General features: G+C 40.2%; 1 protein-coding gene across 1 annotated transcript in view; it reads left to right on the forward strand.

The window, feature by feature from the left end:
• Positions 1 to 25,557, forward strand: part of LOC145502363 (uncharacterized) — a 65,053-nt gene that overhangs the window by 19,534 nt on the left and 19,962 nt on the right. Inside the window, exons 4-9 of the mRNA XM_081481668.1 lie at positions 7,137 to 7,187; positions 9,150 to 9,240; positions 18,360 to 18,576; positions 19,385 to 19,526; positions 20,220 to 20,461; positions 22,341 to 22,490. Coding sequence (XP_081337794.1) covers positions 7,137 to 7,187; positions 9,150 to 9,240; positions 18,360 to 18,576; positions 19,385 to 19,526; positions 20,220 to 20,461; positions 22,341 to 22,490 — 893 coding nt within the window. The remainder of the gene's footprint in view (positions 1 to 7,136; positions 7,188 to 9,149; positions 9,241 to 18,359; positions 18,577 to 19,384; positions 19,527 to 20,219; positions 20,462 to 22,340; positions 22,491 to 25,557) is intronic.

The following is a 25,557-nucleotide window of genomic DNA, read 5'->3' on the forward strand; positions in this document are numbered from 1 at the left end:
ACAATCTGGACAATGGAGTGGAAACTCAATTAACTGTAAATAGGACGTAGCATCTTTTGTTGCAATTGTAAATATCTGTAATTAGAATGTTAAAGTGCCAGTTCGATGAAATCTTCCGAATTCTATGTTTGTACATTTTTTGAAAGTCTATGTGGCGAATATTTACCAGGTCAAGCAGTTTTTCAACCCGAGCACTGGAAGTCCGTTTTTTTCCCCCGGCATTTCTCGCAATTTTGCGACCACCATTTATCGGCCATGTTCCTACCGCGCAGTAGGAGGCATGGGCTTAGTGACGTCATGTTCGTAACGAAAACCTTTAATAAGCTCTACTAAATCGCATGTTTCTTGTCTGTTTTTTTTTTTTTTTTTTTTTTTTTTTTGCCAGTAATAGGTAAATGTCGAGTTAAAAAATGCTGCGAAAAAGATCTGTTGTGCATGGTTGCAGTAATATTGCTGATCTCAATACTGGAGTCACTTTGCACAGTAGTCCCGCGCTAAAAGAACGTGCACGATAAGCGGGTGAGATTTATCAAAACTTTAATATTGTCGGTGATTTTGCGATCTGCTCTAAACACTTTGAAATGTCTTTGAGCGTCCAATATACATGCCTGGCTTTAGACGTAAAATCCAGCCAGGGTCGGTTCCGACAATATGGAAAGATATTGGAGAAGAGAAACCAGTTTCAGGAAATCCGGAGGGAAATCCAAGCGAACCAAATCGAAATCAAGTGAAGAGGATCGTAAACAACGAGTAAGCCATTTAAAGACAGAACGGAAAAATGAATATTGAATACTTTTTATGATCAAAATATTTAAGAGTAACTTAGAACAGAAAATGTATTGGGAAAACAAATACTCAAAAGAGAGAAAAGAAGATTTGCAGTCGTACGATTTATACTTTACGAGTTGAGTAGTATCACAAACGAAATCGAACAAGCGAGCGTGTCAAAGACGAGTCAGTTTTCTAATCTTGTACAGAGCATTTTCGAAGGTGGAATTTGTTTATCTTATTGATATTCTTTCGTGCATAATTACGATGAAAAGGCGAAAACACACAAAACAACCAAGAAGTGAAAATGATTGAAAGTTGAATATATTTTTTCTTTGTTTGAGGTCTTAACCAATTGTTAACACTGATAAGAAAATAAATCTGCGAAGTTGTATTGGCGTAGAGCGTCTTCCAAGGCACCAGCAGAGACAAGCACTAGCACAATATAATAACTGGAGGTAGAAAAACAAATCACATCAAATTATCGTATGAAAAAGGGACGCCTGGTTATAAACAATGTTCACCACTAGGTCGTCACAAAGTCTTTAAGCAGGCAGCTTTGTGTGAAGGCAGCTGATTATGCAAAACATGTACTTTTTTAAAGAATCAGATACATGTAAATAACTCAGCAGACATCACAAAGTAGATGGTGATTTTTGCTACTTTTTACAACCCCGTCTTCAGTATAACTTCACAAGATAGGTTGACATAACGAGTTGAAAATATCAACATTTGCAAGATGTCAACTTGTTCGCTTTTGGACAAGTGGGAGGAGTATTTACAATGTTCATGCAAATGGAGAGGGCAACTTCTAAGTCAGAGGAGAGGGCTTATGGAACTTACAGTATTCCCTTTTAGATTGCAAAAGAGCAAACAAACAATCCCACAGCCTATGTAGCTACAGTGTAGTCCAAGTAGCTTCAATTAGAGTGACTTCTTCTCAGCGTGAAAATTTGGAGAATTCCATGTAGTATATGTCTTCTGGTTTCCTTTCTTTTGTTCCTTTAATTTGTGCCTTACAGTCACTGGCTGTTAGTTTTGCCGGTTAGATAAAATCACTGTATGGGTTTATAATTATTTATAGCCAAATGTGCCACGATGTTTGCTAAACTCCTGCGTCAGGTACTTGCAAAAGATTAATTGTGTAACAATAAATGTAGGTACTCTTTCTTGATTTTGCGGGAATGAGTAATGAGAATGAGAATGTTATTTAAACAGGTGTTTTAAGTTAAAACTACTATACAAGCATCTTTTCATCTCCTTTTAGTCGAGTACTAATAAAATTGTGTACTATCACCCCCAGGAAAGGGGGGGGGGGGTACTCTGGATTTCAAGTGACAGGGATGATCAAACGGGGGCAAAAATCAAAACCAAAGAAATATTTGAGGTACAGTAAGTATTTCTACCTTTATCTTATTTTCATGACAAGTTTTAACTTTTATACAATGGTTTACGTTTTCGTTGATTGGTTCTCGTCTTATTTGGGGCAATTTTAGTAACTGTTTGACGTTATGAAAACGACCACAAAGTAAACATTTACTCCCTCGTAGTTGGTTGATAAGTAATATCGGGTTCCGCTATCCTCTCAGATCGCAACATATTATAATCAGTCTTTTTCACTAGGGTTAGCCAAGTGTCTGTTTTTGCTTGTTCGCTTTCTCGATAATTTGAACTCCACTCTGGATTTTTCACTCTTATCATGTTAAGAATGACAAAGATGGCAAAATCTTGTAAATAGCTTTTAAACCACTGTTGTAGTTGTAGTGTCTGACCTAGTGGTCAACACTTTTCGTCAATTAGAGAATATGTGCGCACGCCATCAGCAATGGCACTCCGCAATTTCGGTTATTATTGTCAAAGATGGGAGTTTTGGGTGAACTTTTGTCGCTTTTAGGTGACGCATGACACTCTTATGGTAGTAAGTCTTTTTTTTTTTCAGGCTTACTATTCCTTACCTTGACTGACCATCAATGAGTGAAATAGTTACACGCAAGATACTTTACAATTTATTACGCTAATACTTTTACGTGTTCTCTTAGCCTCCTCGTGAAGTTAAATGACGTAATAGTGCAAAAATCTTTTCACTTGTACTTGAAAATAACGCAACAATTTACTTGGTACAAGATATTCCCTCTGTTCCAAGCTACAGGTCCTTGCGGTACGAACAAGTCCAGTTTATTATTTGTAACCATTTTTAATAGTAACTTAATTAAGTATTTTGTTGTAAATAATATCGTATTTTAGCATTTTATTGTAAATAATATATTTTTAGCATTCTAATTATTTTAAGTTGAGGGCCCCAAGTTTATCAGTAACTTAAGTTACTGTCACGGGTCACCCTCATTGAATAAAGTCTTTCACTTCACTTCACTTCACAACGGGCAAGATAACAAGACATGTGAAAAGAGTAAGTCATTTGTCGTTCGGGCATTCTATTCCTTATATTGATTGACCTTCAACAAATGAAATAGTTGTTTACATACATGATACGTTTCAATTCATTGCCCTTATACTTTTACGTTGCCTTGTTGTAGGACTAACTTTTGACAGGTTCTTCCAATTTTTATCAGTTTCATTGTTTCTTTCCATTTTCTCAAAATACTTTTTCAGTGACTCAGATTCATTTAAAACTCTATCTTCTCTTGACGTGTTTTGTCTCACCTCTGCTATGAGGTCTTCATATAATGCCCTGTTCTCCTGTTCTATGTATATATTTTTTAACTTCTTCAACAAAAACCTTCATTCTTTAGCCCACCCTTAAGAGGCTTGATATTAGTGCAAATTTAACGTGCAGACGCTCCTCAATTCTTGCAGCGTTCTCTTTTTCAGAATAACCACATCCATGCGGGGACATTTTCATTCAATTTTTTTACAAACGTGTTTAACTGGGATGTATTTCTTTTGATCATTTCTCAGCACAGTAGCGTTGAAAATGGTATGTCAATGCAGCAGAACGATTCCATACGCTTTCGCCTTTGTTCCTTTAAACTGGTTATTTCTCCGCGGTTAATCAGATAGTTCACGGATGTCTTCCGTGGTAAATCCCTTCAAAACCTGTTTTACCGACATTAATGAACGAAAATGTCACAAAAGCTTTACCATGAATGAAATAGTACTACAAATTGCCGAATTTTACGCGCGTTTAGTTATATTTCGCGGCAATTTTACCTTAATGTTTATATATATATATATATATATATATATATAATGATCTAGTGTGTTCATAGGACCAATCATGAGTCATGTATTAAAAGAATTAACTAGTACTTAGGCCTTCACCAAATTATTACAGCAAGATGGCGGTGAAAAGTGAACAAAGATGTCGCGAAGCGCAAACGGTATTTAAACACGCAGGTATTATCGAAAGATTGAAGTCGTCACGCTACCGTGTGTTTATATTACGAGCCGAACTTTCACCTTTGTTGTGTTGAGATGGGAAGGACGAGGACGCATTTGAGAGAAGAAAAACTCTGAAATGTTAAATAAACGAATGTGTTCTTAAAACTCCGGACCGAACAAATGGGAATTTCCCAATTGTGTTGTCGTCAGCAAACAACAAAAAATGGCATTTTGGAGAGCGATGGTCCCTTTTATAGACATTTGCGTGGACGACCAAGGTAAATTACATTGTGTTTGTACTTTTTTTTTTGTTTTGTTGGGAAGCGCGAAAGTTAAGTCTGGGAGTTTAATTTTGCTGAAACTAATATCTGAACACGGTGCTATTCAATATGAGATCAAACAAATTGTTAAGGTCTGTAGCAGCCCGTGCTATTTATTGTATAAGCTAATGGGCTTGGATGAAATTTAATTGTGGTCATGTTTACTCATTGATCCCCCCTCCCCCTCCTCCCCCCCCCCCCAAAAAAAAAAAAAAAAAAAAAAAACTAAAACACTGGGCGCTTTCCATTCATACAAAAATTTCAAAATTCTCGAAACGGGTACATATGTTACAGAAATTTCCTGGGAAGGGTTCCAGAAAATCCGGAAATTGTTAAATTCCTCAAAAGCGGGACGGTACTTTATTTACAGAGACGGTACTTAATTTCAAAATCCAAAACAGATAATCGCACTTTTTTAACAATGCCACCCTCTTTGATTATTGAAAACAATGTTTTTGATATTCTCATGAAAAAAATCAAACACCAAACATTATGTTCACGCATAATGTTATTTATGTCGAGGCATGACGGTCACGCAATGGTCCGTAGGTCTGATTTGTGTCAAGTATCACCCCAGGAGAGAGAGGGGGCGTTCTCTCAAGGATAAAAGATATTTCTCTCGAGCAATTCGCCCTTCTTCCCTTGGCCCTCGTACCGTCGGTATCTCGCAAGGAATTTTTTTTTTCTCCCGTTCCCCCCATCCCCTGTTACCAGACATCGGATTATTCGCTTACATTTAGTAATGTGGGCGCGTCTTTTTCGCCCCACCTTTGCTGAACAATGGAAATCCTGTAGATGAGTTGCCACAATTTAACTGTCCTGGATCAAATTAGACACGCCACATTTGTGGCCAAATTCATCAAATCCATGTGTTTAGTTTTATTGCGCATTCTTCAGCAAACTAGTGCGACTTCAAGCAGAGTTAGCGTTCCGTACAGTCATGCATCGATATAAAGACTATTAAACAATGTTAATAAGTAAAAAAGCACAATTTTCTAATAGTTCCTTAGTTCTGAAACGCGATTTTAATTTAAATGAGGATCAATTAAGAAAAGTGTGTCTTCTGCCGCATATTGTGTGTTCTAAGGCTTATGTTAAGGCCTTTCAATATAAGGTCTTTAACTTTATTCTATATACCAATACCAAATTAAATAACATACGATACATTACAGACGATAAATGCTCTTTTTGTAAGTCTGAACCAGAAATCCCATTGCGCCTTTTTTTAACTGCGTATACTCAAAGCTCTTCTAGAAATATTTTGAATTTTACTTTTACTCTTTAGCAAAAGAATTTGTTCATCTAAAATTGCGAGATGCATTAATAGGCATTATAACTTCAGAGTGCCCCTTACTAAATTAGTTCTTGTTGATAGCCAAACTATATCTATGGGATTGCAGAAGATCTCAAATACTTCCAAGCTTAGCTGGGTTTAAGACGAAGATCAAAATTAAATTTGAGACGGAAAAATATAGCTGCACTAAGAACAAAACTTTAGATCAAGTTATTAAAAAATGGGGGACAATTATTCCTGTGTAAACAATAACTGTATTCTAACTATTTTTTGTATCGCTTTCTTTGTACCTTTCTATTGCCTTTGTGATTGTATTTTAACATAAATGTATTGCTCAGTATGTTTAAGCTAGTATTGTAAGTTATGTAATGTTATTGCAAATAATAATTTATACGGCTTAATTAGTACGTTGTGTTTATATTAAGTAATGTTTTACTATTTGTAGTTGTTGTAGTATTGTAGATAATGTGAGAGCTCTAATAAAATAATAATAATAATAATAATAATAATAATAATAATAATAAATTCTCGAAAAGCGAACCATTTAACCGAGAATTCCGGAAATTACAGAATGACAATCAAATGGAACAAAATTTCCCGCAATTTTTGTTTTCCCACAATTTGGGTACACCTCGCGAGGTTGTCCTCTTTTTCGGAATTAGCAATTTTCTATTCAGCGCCGAGTTCCTTTGGCCACGATCATCGCGATCATCCCATACTAAGATGACGGCGACGCGTATTCGGAAATGGATTAGTATTTTACTTGCCACTTGTCTATCGACAAATACTAGCTAGAGCTAAATTCGTCAAGAAAGCGTTTAATTGCAATAAAAATGATGCCCCCAGCAGTGTACTTGTTTGTTTTGCATAGGTTGGCTAAGAAATGAACGAAGACTTATAGCGCGTGCAGAGGCGTCGTACCACTCATTAAACTATTTGTTTTGCGACGTTTTCGCTGCCGTTGTGGTTTGTGTAAAGTCCCTGCTGTCATGGGCTATAAAACGTCGCCGTGTCGACGGATCAGTGTTCTGTGTGCTTCCATATTTACGATTTAAACTTGGAAGTCACTGAAGAATTCTGAGCGCACAAAAGTGCGGCTTATCGTTTTCCCCCCGGGTGCATAAACCGGAAAATTCTGTTCCATTCGCCCTAGAAAATTCCGGAAATTCACACCGGAAATTTTGGTCCAGTGGAAAGCGCCCACTATGTATGTTTCAATAGTTTCGTTCACTGTTCGTTCATTTATGTCAAAGACCAGAATGATCGCGGGCTTTGTAGACGAGAAGACCGGGGCAACAAACCGCTGACCTGGTTGCGTTCTGTTTATCAATTTTACAGTGACTTTACAATTATAGGTATGTGCTACCAAGTTTGTTTTTAAGTCTTAATAACTTCTTTGATTGATTTACTTGCAGGCAATCCTGAAACTAACTCATCTCAGAAACCACCCAGCTCAAATAATACCAGTAAGTAATTCCAGGAACAAAAAAATGTATATATATTAATAACAAGGAAGGATGTAGCCGTTTTTGTGTAGCAAATTCTTCTGGTTACGAATGTGCATGTCCAACTGGTTTTTCTCTGGGGCAAGATAACAAGACATTTGAAGGAAGTAAGTCAATTGTCTTTGACGCACACTATTCCTTACATTGGTTGACCATCAATAATTGAAATAGTTGTTGCATATATAGTTACATACAAGATACTGTAAAATTAATTATGCTAATACTTTTTACATGTGATGGGAAGGACGAGGATGCATTTTCAGAGGACGAAAAATCTGAGTTGTTAAAGAAACGAATGTATTCTTAAAACTCCAGACCGAACAAATGCGAATTTCCCAATTGTGTTGTCATCAGCAAACAACCAAAAATGGCATTTTGAAAAGCGATGGTCCATTTTATGGACATTTGCATGGACGACCAAGGTAAATTACATTGTGTTTGCCCCTTTTTTTTGTTGTTTTTTGTTTTGTTTTTTTGGGAAGCGCGAAAGTTAAGTCTGGGAGTTTAATTTTGCTGAAACCAATATCTGAACACGTTACGTTTAATAAAAGATTCAATATATATATATTTTTTTTTTAGTTACATACAAGATACTCTACAATTCATCAAGCTAATACATGTATTCTTAGACTCATGAGGTTAAATTACGTTATAGTGAGAAAATAAATACGAAACCTTTTCCTTGTACTGAACGCTCATTCAAATGTGCAACTTATTGAGCCCTGCGTTGGACATCATTAGGTGGCAAGCACGGCACCTGCCTAACAATATTAATTACGCGCTCAAATTTAACCGTTTTTTACAGTCATTATAAAAGAATTTCACGCGTGCCTTCGCGCCCCTTTTACACTATGATAGAGAAATCTGAAAACGCAGATCTATTTCTATGGTTAATCCTCTTTTCATACTAGTCTTTTTAGAAAATGGAGCTTTTCAAGAAATTACTATATTTATATAGGAAGCAATATTAGCCATTTATGCGAGTCTTCTATCCTGATCGAATTGGAATTTTGAGTGTTGGTTTTTATGGAGGGAGGAAATCCGTAGAACCCGGAGAAAAAATCCCTCAGAGCATGGCGAGAACCGTAATCGAACCTGGGCCACATTAGTGGGAGGTAATCGCTTCCACCACTGCGCCATCACCGCTCCTCAAGCTCTTCAACCCTGAAGGAATTTGAAAAAGCCGGACTTTTGTTTTCATTTGGACGGAGTACGTTTTGAAAATGGAGCTTTTAAAAAAGGGCAGCGTCACAATAATCATGAGATTTCCGGATGTCGCTGTTAGGTGACACATGACGGTCTGATACTTTTTGTGTGAATAAAAGGAGCTTTTGGCATGGTCCGTCTTTTGTTTCATGGTTGCTTGTTAAGTACAACAACAACACTAGCTTTATGTGCATGACCATAAATATATACAGTATTGCAAAAGCTTTTGTAGACTAAAACTAAAACAGTAACGATTATCGTGATCACATTATAATGTTATGATACAGCAATCAAGTTACATTGATTTGATTTGAAATTAGAACGTTGCGTACATCAAAGCAAGATGAAATAAATTTTGCTAATTGAATATTAGTATAATGACTTGAAGAAGTGATAAGTTCGCCAATGGGCTTAATTCGTTGAGTTATACAGTATTTCTTTTTGTTTTTATTTCGCCGATCTGTTTAGCTTCACGAGCGAATTATCCAAAACGAAAGTCATTCCCCTAGCCTCCGCCCAAACCCATAGAAACACTTTCCCTTTCAGGATTCTCTTTCTTAAGAACAATCATTGAACTGTCATTAAAAGCTTTGAGATACGAGGTACCTTACAGGAGGTACGAGATGTGCTTTATTTTTCTTTACTTAATTTTTTTTGTAATTATTATTTTCCTGTATTCGCCTTGTTGTTAACTGATGTCTTGTAATTTTACCGCAGTGGGAGGAACATCAACGTTGAACTATCCCGGAATCGTCGTAGGAGTCTTTATTCTCTTTTTATTGATTGTTTTCGCCATCTTTTCTCCGCTGTAAGTATCTTAGCACCAAATAGAATGGAGTAAGATAACATATTGAAGCATACCCTAGATTAGCACAGTACGACACAACATAGCAAGGGGTATCTAATGGTCCCATTCAATATAAAAGTGCTCGCAAAATGTGGCGTTTGCTCGAACTGCTCGAAAAAAATAGACGAGTGCTCGCTTGCTCGGGCTCGCGAATTTTTTGCCACTGGTCGCGCGCTCGGATTGTCGTTAAAATATGCTCAATTCCGTATGACAAAACCGGGAAACATTAGGGAAGCATGCGCGCGCTATGAATGTTCCTGGAAACATGCTTTCTCGTTTTGCTGACGTCTTATTGAACCTGACGCACGTGACAATTCTTCGCGAAAGGCACCCGCAAAGGTAGAACGGAATCTAGACACTTGAAGACATGTGGAGTATTACTGAATGGCTTTAATTGGTTAAATCCTTAAAGCCTCTAAATAAAGCTTCCGTTACGTTGATCTATTTCAGTCAGTCAGATGGCAACCAGTTTGTAGATCATCGTAACCGAAGCTCGAAATATTCGACAAAAGCCACGTTGTTTACATTTCCTAAGAATAATATAACCAAATCAAAACTTCCGTGTCACAACACTTGAGTTCCTGGTAACTTTTGGCTTCTTCTCGTGATTTGTTCACGACGTCTGATTAGAAAGCTTAGATCTCCTTGAACGTCCACCTAACTAGTTTACCAAACTCACCCGAACCTACCTGACGCAAGGGCTGTGAGCTGCTGGGATCAGTTGTTGACAGCTAGATTACTTGGAGATTGCTCTTAGCGGAAAATTTACGAAGGGCTCGCTGCTCGTCAACTGTATTTTCTAAAGACAAATTTTGATCACTGTCCTTGCGAAGACCATTCGATACGTACCCCCATAGAATACTATAGAATAGCATCATATAGCATTTTATGGCAAAGCTTAGCGTATACCGCAGGATAGAGTAGTATATTATAGCGTAACAGAGCTTAGGATAGCATAGCATAGCATTGCATAGCATGGCGTGCCTTGGCACAACAATAACAATAACAATAACAATAACAATGACAATAACAATGACAATGACAATGACAATGACAATGACAATGACAATACCAATACCAATACCAATACCAATACCAATAACAATAATGTTAATACAGTAAATGGTTTGAACTCAGGAGTATCAATAGTTCGTATAGTGTGATCGTCCTAGTGAGGGTAGCTCTTAAAAGAACTGTTGTCGGTGACTGACGTATCGATAACTCGAGAGGAAGTCGTCTTCAGAGTCAAGCGAATAGCGCTTTTATTTTCAGTCGATGATGTTAAGTCTAGTCCCTTCAACGAGTTCGTTAAAATTGCTGTACAGCGTGAACTGGCAAACGACAACATTGACTGGGCCTCTGCTCGCTGCTTAACCTACAGTAAAAACTATTTTCAAGGACTAACTCTGGAAAGCGGGTACACTAACCCAGAACAATTAACAGATGTCAACAACTACCGGCGCCTTATATGTAAACGACTTATATATGACGGAAACGAAACCAACAAACGGACTTCTAACAGACCGACTTAATTTCACTAAAAATAGAAGGACCAAAAACAGACTAATTTGACTAACAAGAGACGGATCGAAACCGACCAATAACTGATGACAAATTTTACACGAATCTTTCAGCCAGTGCCACCATAGCTAAAATGACCAATCACGTTGAACAGACCAGACTTAAAACATCAATGACTAACAAACACTATTCAATTGAACCTAAAGATGACTTCCGCTCAGGTTATCGAGACGTGTAGCGTAGCTCAGCATAGCGTACCATACCATAGCACAGCGCAAGAGAGCGTAGTTAAGCATAGCATAGCATAGCGTTCCATAGCGTAGCATAGCATAGCATAACATAGCCTAAAAGAGCGTACTGTAGCATAGCATAGCAGAGCGTAGCATGGCGTACCAGAGCATATTATAGCATAACAAAACATAGCATAGCATAGCATAGCGTAGCGTAGTGTAGCATATCATAGCATAGCATAGTAGAGTGTAGCATAGCGTAACACAGCGTAGTATAACATACCTTTGCATAGCGCAGCATAGCGCAGCATAGCGCAGCATAGCGCAGCATAGCGCAGCATAGCGCAGCATAGCGCAGCATAGCGCAGCATAGCGCAGCATAGCGCAGCATAGCGCAGCATAGCGCAGCATAGCGCAGCATAGCGCAGCATAGCGCAGCATAGCGCAGCATAGCGCAGCATAGTGCAGCATAGCGCAGCATAGCGCAGCATAGCGCAGCATAGCGCAGCATAGCGCAGCATAGTGCAGCATAGCGCAGCATAGCGCAGCATACCGCGGCATAGCACGGCAGAGCGCGGCACAGCGCGGTAGAAAGCAGGAGAGTGCGGCACAGTGCGGCAGAGCGCGGCAGAGCAGGCCAGAGCGCTGCAAAGAGCGGCCGAGCGCGGCCGAGCGCGACAGAGTGTGGCAGAAAGCAGAAGAGCGCGGCAGAGCGCCGCAGAGCGCCACAGAACGCGGCAGAGCGCCGCAAAGTGCACCATAGCGCGGCATAGTGCAGCTTAGCATAGCCCAGCAGAGCCCAGCATAGCCCAGCAGAGCCTAGCCTACCCAAGTATAGCCAAGCATAGCGTAGCATAGCGTAGCGTAGCGTAGCGTTGCATAGCGTAGCATAGCGTAGCGTAGCATAGCGTTGCATAGCGTAGCATAGCGTAGCATAGCGTAGCATAGCGTAGCATAGCGTAGCATAGCGTAGCATAGCGTAGCAAAGCGTAGTATAGTGTAGCATAGCTTAGCATAGCGTAGCATAACGTAGCATAGCGTAGCATAGAGTTGACTAGGGTAGCATAAGGTAGCTTAGCGTAACATAACGTACTGTAGCGTAGCATAACCTAACAGAGCGTAAAAAAAGAAAGTGAAGAATGATCATCGCAGTTAATTTTCCAATTTAAGCAATTGGAAAGAAGAAGCCTGAAAAAAAAAAATCAGGGCTTCAACGGGATTCGAACCCGTGACCTCCGCGATACCGGTGCGATGCTCTACCAACTGAGCTATGAAGCCACACATTGGGAGCGAGGTCAATTAATTGAGTTCATATCTTCCCGTGAGGAGTGAAATGATGTGAAGTTTATATGAAATAATTCATATATGAACTGCGGTTGTAGATGAAAGTGAAGAATGATCATCGCAGTTAATTTTCCAATTTAAGCAATTGGAAAGAAGAAGCCTGAAAAAAAGCATGGCAAAGCATGGCAAAACATGGCAAAGCATGGCAAAGCATGGCAAAGCATGGCAAAGCATGGCAAAGCATGGCAAAGCATGGCAAAGCATGGCAAAGCATGGCAAAGCATGGCAAAGCATGGCAAAGCATGGCAAAGCATGGCAAAGCATGGCAAAGCATGGCAAAGCATGGCAAAGCATGGCAAAGCATGGCAAAGCATGGCAAAGCATGGCAAAGCATGGCAAAGCATGGCAAAGCATGGCAAAGCATGGCAAAGCATGGCAAAGCATGGCAAAGCATGGCAAAGCATGGCAAAGCATGGCAAAGCATGGCAAAGCATGGCAAAGCATGGCAAAGCATGGCAAAGCATGGCAAAGCATGGCAAAGCATGGCAAAGCATGGCAAAGCCTGGCAAAGCCTGGTAAAGCCTGGCAAAGCCTGGCAAGGCCTGGCAAAGCCTAGCAAAGCCTGGCAAAGCCTGGCAAAGCCTGGCAAGGCCTACCAAAGCCTGGCAAAGCCTGGCAAAGCCTGGCAAAGCTTAGCAAAGCATAGCAAAGCATAACAAGGCATAGCAAGGCATAGCAAAGCATAGCAAAACATAGCAAAGCATGGCAAGGTATAGCAAAGCATAGCAAAGCATAGCAAAGCATAACAAAGCATAACGTAGCATAGCATAATGTAGCATAGAGTAGCATAGTGTAGCATAGCGTTGCATAGGGTAGCATAGCGTAAAAGAGCGTAGTGTAGCATAGCATAGCATAGCATAGCGTAACATAGCGTAACAGAGCGTAGGATAGCATAGCATAGAGTATTATAGCGTGGCATACCATAGCATAGCACAGCGTAGCAGGCATAGCTTGGGGTGGTGTGGCGTAGCGTGGGGTGGCCTTGCGTGGCCTTGCATGGCGTAGTCGTGCTTAGCTAGGCGTAGCGTGGCGTAGCGTAGCATAGCTTTACTGAGCGTAATGTAGCATAGCATAGGATAGCATAGCATAGCGTAACAGAGCGTAATATAGCATAGCTTAGCACAGCATACCGTAGCACAGCGTAGCGTAGCATAGTATAGCATAGCATAGCATAGCATAGCGTGGCCTAGCCTAGCGTAGTATATGGTAGCATAGCTAGCATACCGTAGCATAGCCTTGCTTAGCGCAACAAAGCGTAGGATAGCGTAGCATAGCATAGCGAAGCTTAGCATAGCGTAACAGAACGTAGTTTAACATAGCATAGCATAGCTTAACATAGCATAGCATAGCATAGCTTAGCGTAGCATAGCGTAACAGAACGTAGTTTAGCATAGCATAGCACAGCATAGCGTGGCATAGCATAGCATAGCGTAGCGTAGTATAGCGTAGCATAAGGTAGCATACCGTAACATAGCGTAGCTTAGCGTAACAGAGCGTAGTATAACATAACATAGTGTAGCCTAGCATAGCGTAGCATGTCGTTGCATAGCGTATCATAGGGTAGCATAGCGTAGCTTAGCATAGCCTAGCATAACTTTGCATAGCATAGCATAGTGTAGCATAGTTTAGCATAGTATAGCATAACGTAACAGAGCGTAGCATAGCATAGCATAGCATAGGAAAGCGTAACATATCGTAGCATGGCATAGCGTAGTGTAACGTTTCGTAGCGTAGGGTAGCGTAACATAACGTAGCGTAACGTAGCATGGTATGGCAGAGCGTAGCATAGCGTAACAGAGCGTAGTATAGCATAGTCTAGCGTGGCATAGCATAGCAAAGCGGAGTTTATGTGCAGACTCCATCATGATTTTATGCCGAGAAGAGTCCCGCTGAATTTGCATCAAACTGCAACAACAAAACTCTCTACAACCACCTTTCCCCGTCATTTCCACAATATAGGAGTATGGGACTCGTATTTCCCCAGTTTTTAAATGCGGGCCTCAAGACATTCACCTGATTAAGCCATTAGAAATTACGAATATTTCTATACTGTTTAGATAACAGTTTTTTCTCCCAATTATTGGCGAATCGCTCTAGAGCTAGAAATATCAAAATTTCAAACATTTCAGAGGACAGCCAAACTTCAAAGGCTCCGATGTCCTGCTCCGAGGCAGGACAAATGGGGCCAAACAACCAAAAATACAATGGCTGGTGTTTTTGTTGTAATTAAAATGTCAAAAATGACGAGTCGCAGGGTTAATTCCCGTACTTATGTTCATTAGAACATGACCTTTAGGTTTTCGCGCGCCGTTCTTTAGTTTGCAAGATGTCGGACCCAAACAGCTTTCCCTTTTGCAATCCTCCGAGCTATTTGCTAAGTGTGGACCGAAATCTTCTCTAAAGTAAACGAGCATTTCAACCTCGCGCGCCTTCCAAGTCTGTGCGAGCGAAAAATTAAGCAGTTAAAAAAAAGTACAAAGGGGCCAAAGACTGGAATCGATCGCAGACGGGAGGAATAACGATACCTGCGAACATTTTGATGTCCTTGACCGCGTGCTCGGAGAAAGAGATGTTGTTACTCTGTAGCACGTTCGGGAAACTGCAACTGCAGCCGAGAGAAAGAGGGATAAGTTGGGTGACTGTCCTGCTGGTGACGAGGAGGAAGGATACACCACAGATCAGACATAGGAAGCCCTTCGAGCGATGGGAATCAAAGTCAAGAATAGGAGCGTGAGGAGAAAGGGAAAAGCAAAGGGGAAAGGGTGCAAGATAAGGCTGGAGAACGACGATGCCCAGGATTTTACTAGATTCACCGAGATGGTGAAGCGCCAGGGTGAAAGATTGGCAAATGCTGTAGAGCAAATGCAAGAAATGCAGCGAGAGCAAACTCAGGCCATGAATGGCTTCCTCGCGGCCCTGACCAAGGCCAGAGATAAAAATTAAAGGTCCTGTTTTTAAACATTTACTATGATAGCGCTTGCGGTATAGACCACCTATTTGTATTTATCAAGTTGTAGTTCCAATCTTTCACGGGGACCTGGCCAAGGCCATGAGAGAAAGTAAGCAATTAAAACATTTTATTCCGTTTATGTTGAACATTAACCGTAAAGAACTGCGAGAGAACCGCTTGTGGTATTGATAACCTATTTACATTTATCGCGTAGCAGTTCAAAGCAATGCTATATCCCAGTTAACAGAGTTTCCCAGTTTTCGTTGCATTTTTTTTACGAAGTTTATATTATCAAGAAAACATGAACAAAACGAAGATTGTAACAATATGTGATTATGTGAAAATATATGATAAGTAAAATCAGATGGCAATGTATCCTTTTAGTAGTTCTCTGATATCGTCGCCATCCCCTAAAACGTTTCTATCATTATAATTTCTTCCGTCGTCGTCGCCATCATCCCATTCCCATTTATCGCCAGCATTAATGCATACATTGTGTAAAACGGGACATGCTACAACTGTATCACTCACAGAACCAACTCCGCTTTCGATTTGCTTCGTGAAAATACGCCGACTTTTGAGAATTCCAAAAGCGCACTCCATGGAAACTCTGGCCGAAGAAAGTTCCTCATTAAATGCAATTTCGTCTGGATCTTGCGTTCCTTCAGGGTAGACTTTTTGTAACCAGAGAGCTAAAAAATAAGCGCTATCGGGCAGTAAATATTGACCAATCTCTCGGCCGAGGACATTCATAGTACGACCAGTCAATAATTTTTGGTTCTCGAATAGTCTGTAAAGGCGACTGTTCCGGTGGGAGGCGTGTATCATGCAAGGATCCTGGAAAACCAGCTGCTGCATCAAGGAGTCTTTTCTTGCCATCAGCCGCGGCTTAGATGATTATATGGTAGCGCTTGAATCGACTGAAGTATTCGACTCTGCTGTCATCAGGAGCTTTGATCGTAACATGTGTGCACCAGCCACATTTGGAAGATCGGAAACCTGTTCGAAAGGTTCCCTCGTTTCAACAACTTGAGCTTCAGTTTCTGGGAATTTGATATAATCATTTTTATATAAATCAGTCCTGTAACGACGTCTTCGACGGCCTCGACTACTGTTGTTGTCGCAACATTAAAACCAGGCCCAACTGAAATGTACGCTCCTCCACGAGCTAAGCGCGAGTGCGATTGCCAAGTGTTTTGTCTTGTGATGTATGGGCGAAGGACATTGACTCTTTGAATACCAAACGTTCGCCAAAAAATACCGTTTTTAACCGTTTAGTCAGGTTTTTTAGCTGCAATGACGCTAAATAGGCCTAAGTTTTGCTAAAAAACAAAAAACTTTTTTCTTTACTAAAAGGAGAGATTTTTCGAGGATTAGGTACAAAATTTAGCAAAACTTCAATTCCGGGCATGCGCATAAGCCAAAATTTGGACTTTTTTTGCCATTAACCGTTCTCAATTTTGTTTGTTGCCCCTTTCCTTTCTGTTTTTCTCGGCCCTTTTACACTGGCTACCTTTTACATTGCATGTTCTTTCTGGCTGCCGTGAAAAGCTGGATGTTAATTACGGGCGAAGCCTAGAAATGGACCTTGATCAATCATAGGCGTAATGGACCATTTTACCACCGTTTTTGCACCAAAACTGATAACGTTGTTTTTCGATTTGCGACGTCGGCATGTCGTCGATATCTAAACCTGACCATTGTGCGGAAACGCCTAGTCTAGAACTACTACCTGCTTATCAAGAATATCTGATGACATTTAAATTGATGACGTCACAAGTGGTACAAAGAGCACGACCATTAACTACGCATATATGCGTAGTTGGTATTCAAAGGGTTAAAAAGCAAAGGGAAAGTAGCTCTTCTCATCCGTAGCTGTTTCCTAAAATATTCGTCTGGGATTCTTGCGTCATTACAATGAATATCGAACCATGAATTTGCGGGTCGAGGGAGAACCTAAAGCTATGGATACCTACGCCGATTTCGTCTTCGCCTTCGAATCTCATACAGCCTCAGAAAAGCTCCCCCTCTGGTTGAATTTTAGCAACTTTGAGACAAAATTATCAGCATCATCCTCAGCTGAGTATACATCTGAAATTATAGGACAAATGCTGCAGCTACAAAAAGCAGAAAACGTCTTGGGATCATTTTGTTGTTACGAAATATGTTTCCCGCCGAGTACTGAAAAGGTCACGAGTTCAACGAAATGTAACATTTCGAATTTGTCAAACGTAAACAAAACGCTAATGCGATTGCGCGTGGACAACAGTCAACTTGTCAGAGGACAAACTTCGACCAAATTCTATGGAGTTCGCCGCGGGACATTTGAAATGCCTGGCTCTAGTGCGATTCGGCCCTTAGAAGGGTTCCAAACGGGATCAATTAATCAATGGATCAGTCAGTCAGTTACGCAGGAAGTCAGGTAGGCATGCAGGCTGTCAGTCAGTCAGTCAGTTATTCAGTCAGTCAGCTAGTCAGTCAGTCAGTCAGTTAGCCAGTCAGTCAAACGGTCAGTCAGTTAGTCAGTTAGTCAGTTAGTCAGTCAGTCAGTCAGTCAATCAGTCTGTCAGTCAGGCAGGCAGGAAGGCTGGCAGCCCGTCAGTAGGTCAATCAATCATTCAAAACTTTATTAAAGACCACTCTGTACGGATATGGTAAATGTTATTCTGTATTTTTATTAGTTCATGTTCAAAGCTCTGTTGTAACTACTGGTAGAGCCTTTGGAGAGTAAGGCGCAATAAAGATATACTGTTACTATTACTATACTTTATTAAGCATCGCTTTATCGCTTTTAAAACCTTTATGATATGTTTTCGAGGGTTGTCCTCGTTAACAAAATCGAGACTGAATTCTTTTTTAGTGAAATAGCCCTTGCAGAAACATACGGCAACTGAAAACAATAATCTGATAAACAAAACTGCAGTAATTCACATTAAAGTTCTCGTCATGAACAACTATATATGATTTCTCGAGAACTCATCAGTTGTTTTCCTCGCAAATTTCAATGGATATTATATTTTGTTTTGTATTGTTAGAAGACGGTTGAACTCCAGTGCTAGAACGAGGAACATCGACGCGGAGGAAAGCATGGGACTCGACAATGTGGCATATCGGCAACCAAGGAGCCTTCCAGACGACGAACTTGAAATGAAAGTCCTGGTATCACCGCAGGCCAAACAACAACCTGACGCTGGCTTTAGTAAACCCCACATTGACCCTGGGGGTCACTGTCAAACACTGGATAATGCAAATGTAAGATCCGATAATTCCTACCCAAAACTTTTTGCGTCCCAATGGTGTCCCTGACACTCAGTCAGAGGTATAGATTGTAGAGAAATAGTTTTCTAGGAACTCCCTTTATTTTTCTTTTTTCTCTTGACTGATCCTTGCTAGGAGAAAATAAGGCTAACTACAAATTCTACTCTAAGCAATATACCAATTTTACATACCTGGTACTTTTTGAAAATGATGTTATATGCAGAGATGGGGAGTTGAATGATCTTCCCTCCTCTCCCCTCCCAAGGAATTCGAGAACATCCAATGAACCCGGCTATCAGCAAATAAGTCATTGTGTCAAAATGTAACGTTGAGCTCCTTCGTTGACCATGTTTCAAAATATTTTCTTGCAATATGACCGTTTCGGGGAGATATCGGTGGAAAATGTTTCAAACTAACGAGACTTTTTTTGTTCTCTCTCGTTACTCTAAGGTCAAAGGTCGCGTTTCAGGAACTAGATCTCCATTTAATTCGCTGGCTCAGTGTTCCAGATTTTATTTGCACAAAAAATTTAATTCACTAATTTAAAAAAAGAAAACTGCGTTTTCAGACTGGACAAGTCGTTTTGGAAAAAGCCGTGTACCACAACGGATTTTGAACATTTGAAAATAGGCTCAACGTAGCCTGCTCTCGTCTAGCTGTCTTGCGTCATTTGGTCTCAAACACTGGTAATATTTGGTTTCTAATCAAATCGCGATCTAATTTGATATAAGTAGAAAAGAAAGGTATAAATGTGAGATATAATTAGTGTGATATGACAAAAATTACTATTTTTTTTTCTCAGATTGAAAACGAGTTAAATGAGCTGGACTCACCAAATTGTAGCAACGAACCTCTACGCAATCGCCCTCCCACGTCATTTCCAAAATGCAGCAAAAAACTGGAGGCCGCATTCACTTGTACTGGTGGAAAGCTTTTTGCTCAAGGTAACGGTAGTTGCTTTCTTTTACACCTTAGTTTTCTTTCTTTAAGGTAGACGTATAATTAAACATGAGAGGTTATGCCTCTCTTGGAGTCCACTTTGTCGTCGATTGCACAAAGCTCTAAATATTTTCAGGGTACACTGCAAAAATCTAAAGCAGTGTTCTGACTTAATACTCGAGCTCTGGTGCCTGGGCACAGGAACAAAAAAATGTTGCGTTCAGAGAGCCGCTACTGCAAGTGCCTAAGTAACATTTAGTGCCTGAGTACAAGGACCTTGTACCTGTGCGCGGGCACTGAGCTCAAATTCTGGTGTGAATACTTTAACTTGGAAAAATGGTGTGTTTACGATGGTGGCCAGTAAGAATTGTAATAATATACCAAGCTTGGGCACCAGATGTCAACGAAGCTTAAGGTTTTGTTCACACAGGGCGCTCAAGTACGGTGCGCGAGCGAAATTCTCGCTGGCCCCTAATATTAACTCACGTATTTTTTTGCCAAGTACTCACAGCGACAAGGACACGGGCACGGGTACGGGTACAGGCACGAGCAGCGGAACGAGCACGGGCACGGACATGGTCACGGGCGTGATAAGGATAAGGGTTAAGCATAGACATAGGTATAAACATGGCCATATCCAGGTCAACTAAACTTGTAGCTGTTAAAATAAAAAAACGCAAATGCTACTATTTATACAGGTGGTTCAGACGGGAAGAGAATTTCCAACGAATCGGAGGGAGTAAGTCAGTCTCAGGCCATCTGCCCGGTTGAAGAGGATGCTATCGACAGGAAAACTAAATTTTTTTCTCCCAGGGGCATAATTGCCTGTGGCGGGCCAAGTAGAAAAATAGCGACAGTTTATGCCAGCAAACCGGATCCCAGAAGTGACCTTATTTACTTACGATTCTACGTCTGCAGTGATAGGCAGGATTCTAAGAAGGTAAGTGATCAAATGAGCGACAGGAATGAAGACATAGTGCTAAAATATGCATGACGTCTGCCTTTGTGAATCAGTCGAACCGTTCAGGTTCACCTGCATACACGAATAGCTCCATCAATGCATAAATCTTTGAAGATGCAGAGAAATGAAAGGATTTATGGATGGGTGGAAATCTACTGTACTATTGATCCGAGGCGTCTGTAGAAATGGCTTTTATTTTCAGGCTTTTGCATGCACCGTTGGTTTCAGCTGCAGATCCAACAAGAAGCTATTTCTCAGAAAGAAATAGTGTCTCGATTCGGGAAAGGTATACAAAGTCTGAGAAAGACCAGGGTTTTGATATCTTATGCATGAGAAGTCCTGGGGTGAGGGGGATATGTGCTAATGCACCGCACTGATCTGCCTGGGTTTTTTTTGGTCCAGGTGAGGTTTATTGCTGAACCTAGTGTAAAAGAGAAAGGGCTAATTGATTTAAGTTGACCACACGTGTATCAGTTATTACAGTCAACGCGCTTCGAAATGTATTTACTTGTGATACTTCACTTTGACTCTGCCCTGGGGGTGGGCGGGTGCTCCCTTATATTGGCTATATAGGTATGACCAGCGTCAGACGGTCGTGTTTTTAAGACATTTTAGTCAGAGGTAGAGTATCGATTTTGGTCATCTTAGGCTCAAACTGGGTGTGGTTTTTGCACTGTAGTTTTGAATTAGGTATGTTTTTTTTTGAGAAGAAGCTAATTTTTTCATCATTAGCGATAAGACCAGCAACTAAAGCCATTCACAATACCTTTAACATCATTCTGAACTTGAAAACTACGGCAGGTCTGAAACAGGGTATTAATTTAAGGGTCGGGCCATAAATAGGTTAGAAAAATCGCAGACTTTGGTCTTAAATAGAGTAATTGCTTTTGGAAGCGGGCCGCACAGCCCCGTCAAATTTTTCAGAAATTCAAAGTGTTGTGCGTGACGCTAAATAAAGCTAAGAGGCAAAAGCATTTGAAGCATAATTTTTCCATTTCTGTACCGGTCAGTCCTTGATTCGAATGGATGCGGCACTCTACGTTTCGTTGTCAGTGACGCAGTATATTTTTCTTTTCAAAAAGGACGCCTCATGTGTAACGACAGTTGTGCAATTATTCCTCCACTTTTGCTTGAATATTACGAAGCTAAAATACAAATGCTATCGCTGTTTTCATGGAAAATGCTGCGGTATGTCGAGATACAAATTTGCTTATTTTTAAAAGCGCGCTCTAAGAAGTAAAGCTACTGGAGCTGTGGCGGAAAATTCGAGAAATTCAACTAAATCTGGAAAATGTCGACACCTACGATATGAAGAAAACCTCATAGAAAAGCCATATTGTGCCTATTTTGCAATATACCAGCGTTAATTAAATTACAATATGATGAATTAGTTACCTTCCTCAGTATATCGTATCTGAAGTATCGCATAAACGCGCCAAGTGCGTGTTCTTTACCCGCAAACAGCCACTGAAAAGGGGCGGGATTGTTATTCCTGACAAACAATAAGTAAATTAAATTAAATCAAGGTTCAACACTAGAGTGAACTACTGGAAGGATCCTTTTTTTTTCTGTAAGAGGATATTTTATGTGGATGGATGGATCGAGGCCTTGAAAATCGATGTGACTGTCAGTTAGGTGTGAACAAAGTAAGTAAATCAGTTTGGAGCAAGGTAAAACACTAAAGCGAATTGCGTGAAGTTTTTGTGTGTGTGTGTGTGTGTGTGTGCGTATGTGTGTGTGTGTGTATGTGTGTGCGTGTGTGTGTGTGCGTGTGAGGATAGTTTATGGGTATATACTTATTTGGTCTCACTTTAACATCTTCGTCAATTACTTGTGTATGTATCTTCCTTTTCACAAGTGCGTGGAGTTGGCAGAAAAGAAACGGTTTCCTGACTCGAAGCCAGCGAGGGAGAAGCCCTTCAAAATGTACAAAGACAACAGAATGATCACAGTGAAACTAACTGATCTTGAAAAAGGCTGGGACTTCTACAATACCGACGATACACAGGTAAATTGTAACTCTTATTCAAAAACTTGATCAGTATTAAGACTCGCAGATGGCAGGTACCGCTATTTTAAGAATTTCTTAGCCTGAAATAAGAGCATATCAAATTTGGAGCATATCAAATTTGTAGCACATCTCCATCGAGACTAAACTTAGCTGGTTAACAACAAGTAGACCAAAGCTAAAGAACCAGAAAAAGGTATCTGTGTCATCTTTACCAGCCCTTCTTAGTTATAATATTCGTTGTTTCCACACGCACAAGAAAGAAAACAACGTTAAGGAAAAAGAATCAGCAAATTTACCACACCAGTTAATCCAACGACTACGTCGCAAATGGGCTCCTATTCGTTTGTTTAACAAGTAAAGAAGCCGAAGCGGTGTATTACACTGTGATAAAACACGACTGGCATTTGAGAATACGAGGGAAATGTAGAAAACACGAACTGTGGGCGAGTTTTTTTCTACATTTCTCGAGTGTTCTCAAATGCCCGGAGTGTTTTACCACAGTGTAATACACGGCTTAGGCTTCTTCATTTGCCTCATGGCACAGATTTTACCCGCGCAGAACAATAAAACACGTCTTTTGTATGTTTTATTTAAGCAATAGAGCACTCTTGCAACGAGTTTTCTAGCGCAATAAACCACGCGGGAAGTTGGGAGAACACGAGAAAAGCTTCTAAATTTGCCTTGATTCACAAGCTTTTCGAGTGTTCTCTCAACATCCCAGTGTGGTTCATTGCGCTGGTAAACTCAGAGAAAAAGTGGTCTATCGCTTTTATGAAATAACTATGGAAAAAGTCTTTCATCGAGAGGAAAATATATTGTACCCTTGTGATCAAGTTCCTTATTCTCCTCAAATTCATGAGATGATGCGACAAACCAATCACAGCGACTGAAGGAATGAAAACACAGACTCCGCACCGGACACGAAATCCGCAGAGCAAAGCGATGAAAACATTTCACGCTAAGAAAATTTTAGCAAAGCAAAGGAAAAGGTTATCGACAAAAGGCAAAAAGTATATTAATTAACTCAAAAGTATTCTGAAGGGAAAATGCAGGGATTCGTAGGTGGAATCAGTCATCACGAAAGTAAAGGGCTTTACGAATAGTGTGCAAATAGTCCAAACCTCATGTGCTTGGCGAAGTGATTCAACGCAGTGTTTTAACGATAACTTTTCAAAGTACAGTTTTGCGAATGGAATAAAGGTTAGTTACCGAAACGCTGCATTCGATATTTTTTTTCAGAATTTATTTACTTATGCTGAAAGCTATGACGTCTGTGTTTCTCTGTACTTTGCTAAATGAAAACTATTGCTTGAAAGCTAAGCTTATGGAGACGAAATTCATTTATCGTGTTATGCATGTATGCATTGAGTTTAAGCTCAAAATTTCTGATAGAAAAAAAACATTTCCCTACTTTTTGATAACCCAAATTGATCAGTCAAGCCCCGCTGACTTCGTCCTCCACAGACCGTGGAAAGCACCGAAAAGAGGTGTTAAAATTTCCTTAATTTTAATCTCAAGCGAAACCAGTGTCGCCGTAAAATTTTTGCCGTGGGAAAAAAAAAAAAAAAAAAAAAAGATAAAGCTTTATATGACGACAAACTTCTGGTCCTTTATTCCTGCCAAATTTCCATGTATATGTTGAATGAAAAGATGTTCTTGTTATTGTTATCCCAGCCAGTGAAAGGCAAAACTGTATATTACATTTCTTATCGCTAGAGTTCCGAGTTCTCTAGTTGCCGCGTAGAGCTGCCATAGATCGGAAACCGTGGTTTACCGGTACAAAAGAACATAGGTTTAGCAACTCTATTGACCAATCAGAGCGTGCGTAGTATCTCAGTTATTTTATAAACTCTGATAAAACATGGGTTTTTGATCAATCAGAGCGCGCGCGGAGTCCTATCTTTATTATAGTATGGATTAACTAACCTATCACCTTTGTTTTGAGCCACACTGCTTAGCGACTGGTAAAAGGGGTGTCACTTGGTCTAACGGAAGCTCAATATTCTGTTAGTTGTTCTTTAGTACCTACATAACAGGTTCCATAGCATTGCACTCGTGTGAATCGTGCTCCTCCTGCCTCGTGTAACTTGCAAGTCTAATACTTAATCTTCCGGTATCGAAGACTCTGCGAGCGTCAAAAACAACAACAAAAAATATATCAGTGTTTTGTTTCCTTGATATCGTTATCATCTCAGTCGTGCTCGTGCCCTTAGTGCCTCGTGAAACTTAGAAGTCTAATACTTAATCTTCCGGTTTCGAAGACTCTCCGAGCGTGAAAAACAACAACAAAAAAAATAGTATTTTTTGTTTTGTTTTGTTTTGTTTTGTTTTGTTTTTTTGTTGTTGTTTTAAAGTCCACCTAACCCCCATTTTTTTTTCGCTAAAACAAATCCAATTGTTATTTGAAGCATTTGAGCGAAAAGGTTTTGAATTTGGTTGAATCCGCGATTTTCTGTGCCTTTTGAAAGTCGCGCTTGAAGTGTTGCACGATCGCGTTTTAGAGAGTCTGGGGCGGCGGTTGCTGATTATGTCTACCCAGGAACCAAACACAATGGCGCCTCAGTCAGCTCTCTCTATTTGCTCGAGAAAATGGACAACAAAACTAATCGTTCCAACATATTTTGGGGCTAAAACGTTCAAGTTTTGTTTCAGAATCATTTCTTTTTCGCCACTGGAGTCAGAGTTAGGTTTCGATTCGGAAGACACCGAAATGACCTTCGATCGAGCACGGTCGACAACTGTGAACTCACTGCTTAGAGCTTTGAGAAAAATTTGCAATATTTCAAGCGATGACGGGGAAGACTTCTTTTCAGACGAGCTCCTTGAATATTAGGAATGGAGAGCTAGATACGAAGTGGAGGAGCAGGCAAACGAAAAGCAGGAAAAAAAATTCAAGGACTGCTTTGGATGGTAATTTCGTCACCTAAACATAAGACTCCCACGCGTGTTTATAGCCCGTTTACATTTGTCCTTAGCGAGAATGTATTTTGTCAAGGTATGGTTGTTCTACTAAATCAAGAGATTATCAAGGTAAGAGAGTGAATCTCCCATATAGGTCCTCTAA

This window comes from Orbicella franksi, chromosome 11 (assembly GCF_964199315.1).
Source record: "Orbicella franksi chromosome 11, jaOrbFran1.1, whole genome shotgun sequence".
Lineage (NCBI taxonomy): Eukaryota > Metazoa > Cnidaria > Anthozoa > Scleractinia > Merulinidae > Orbicella > Orbicella franksi.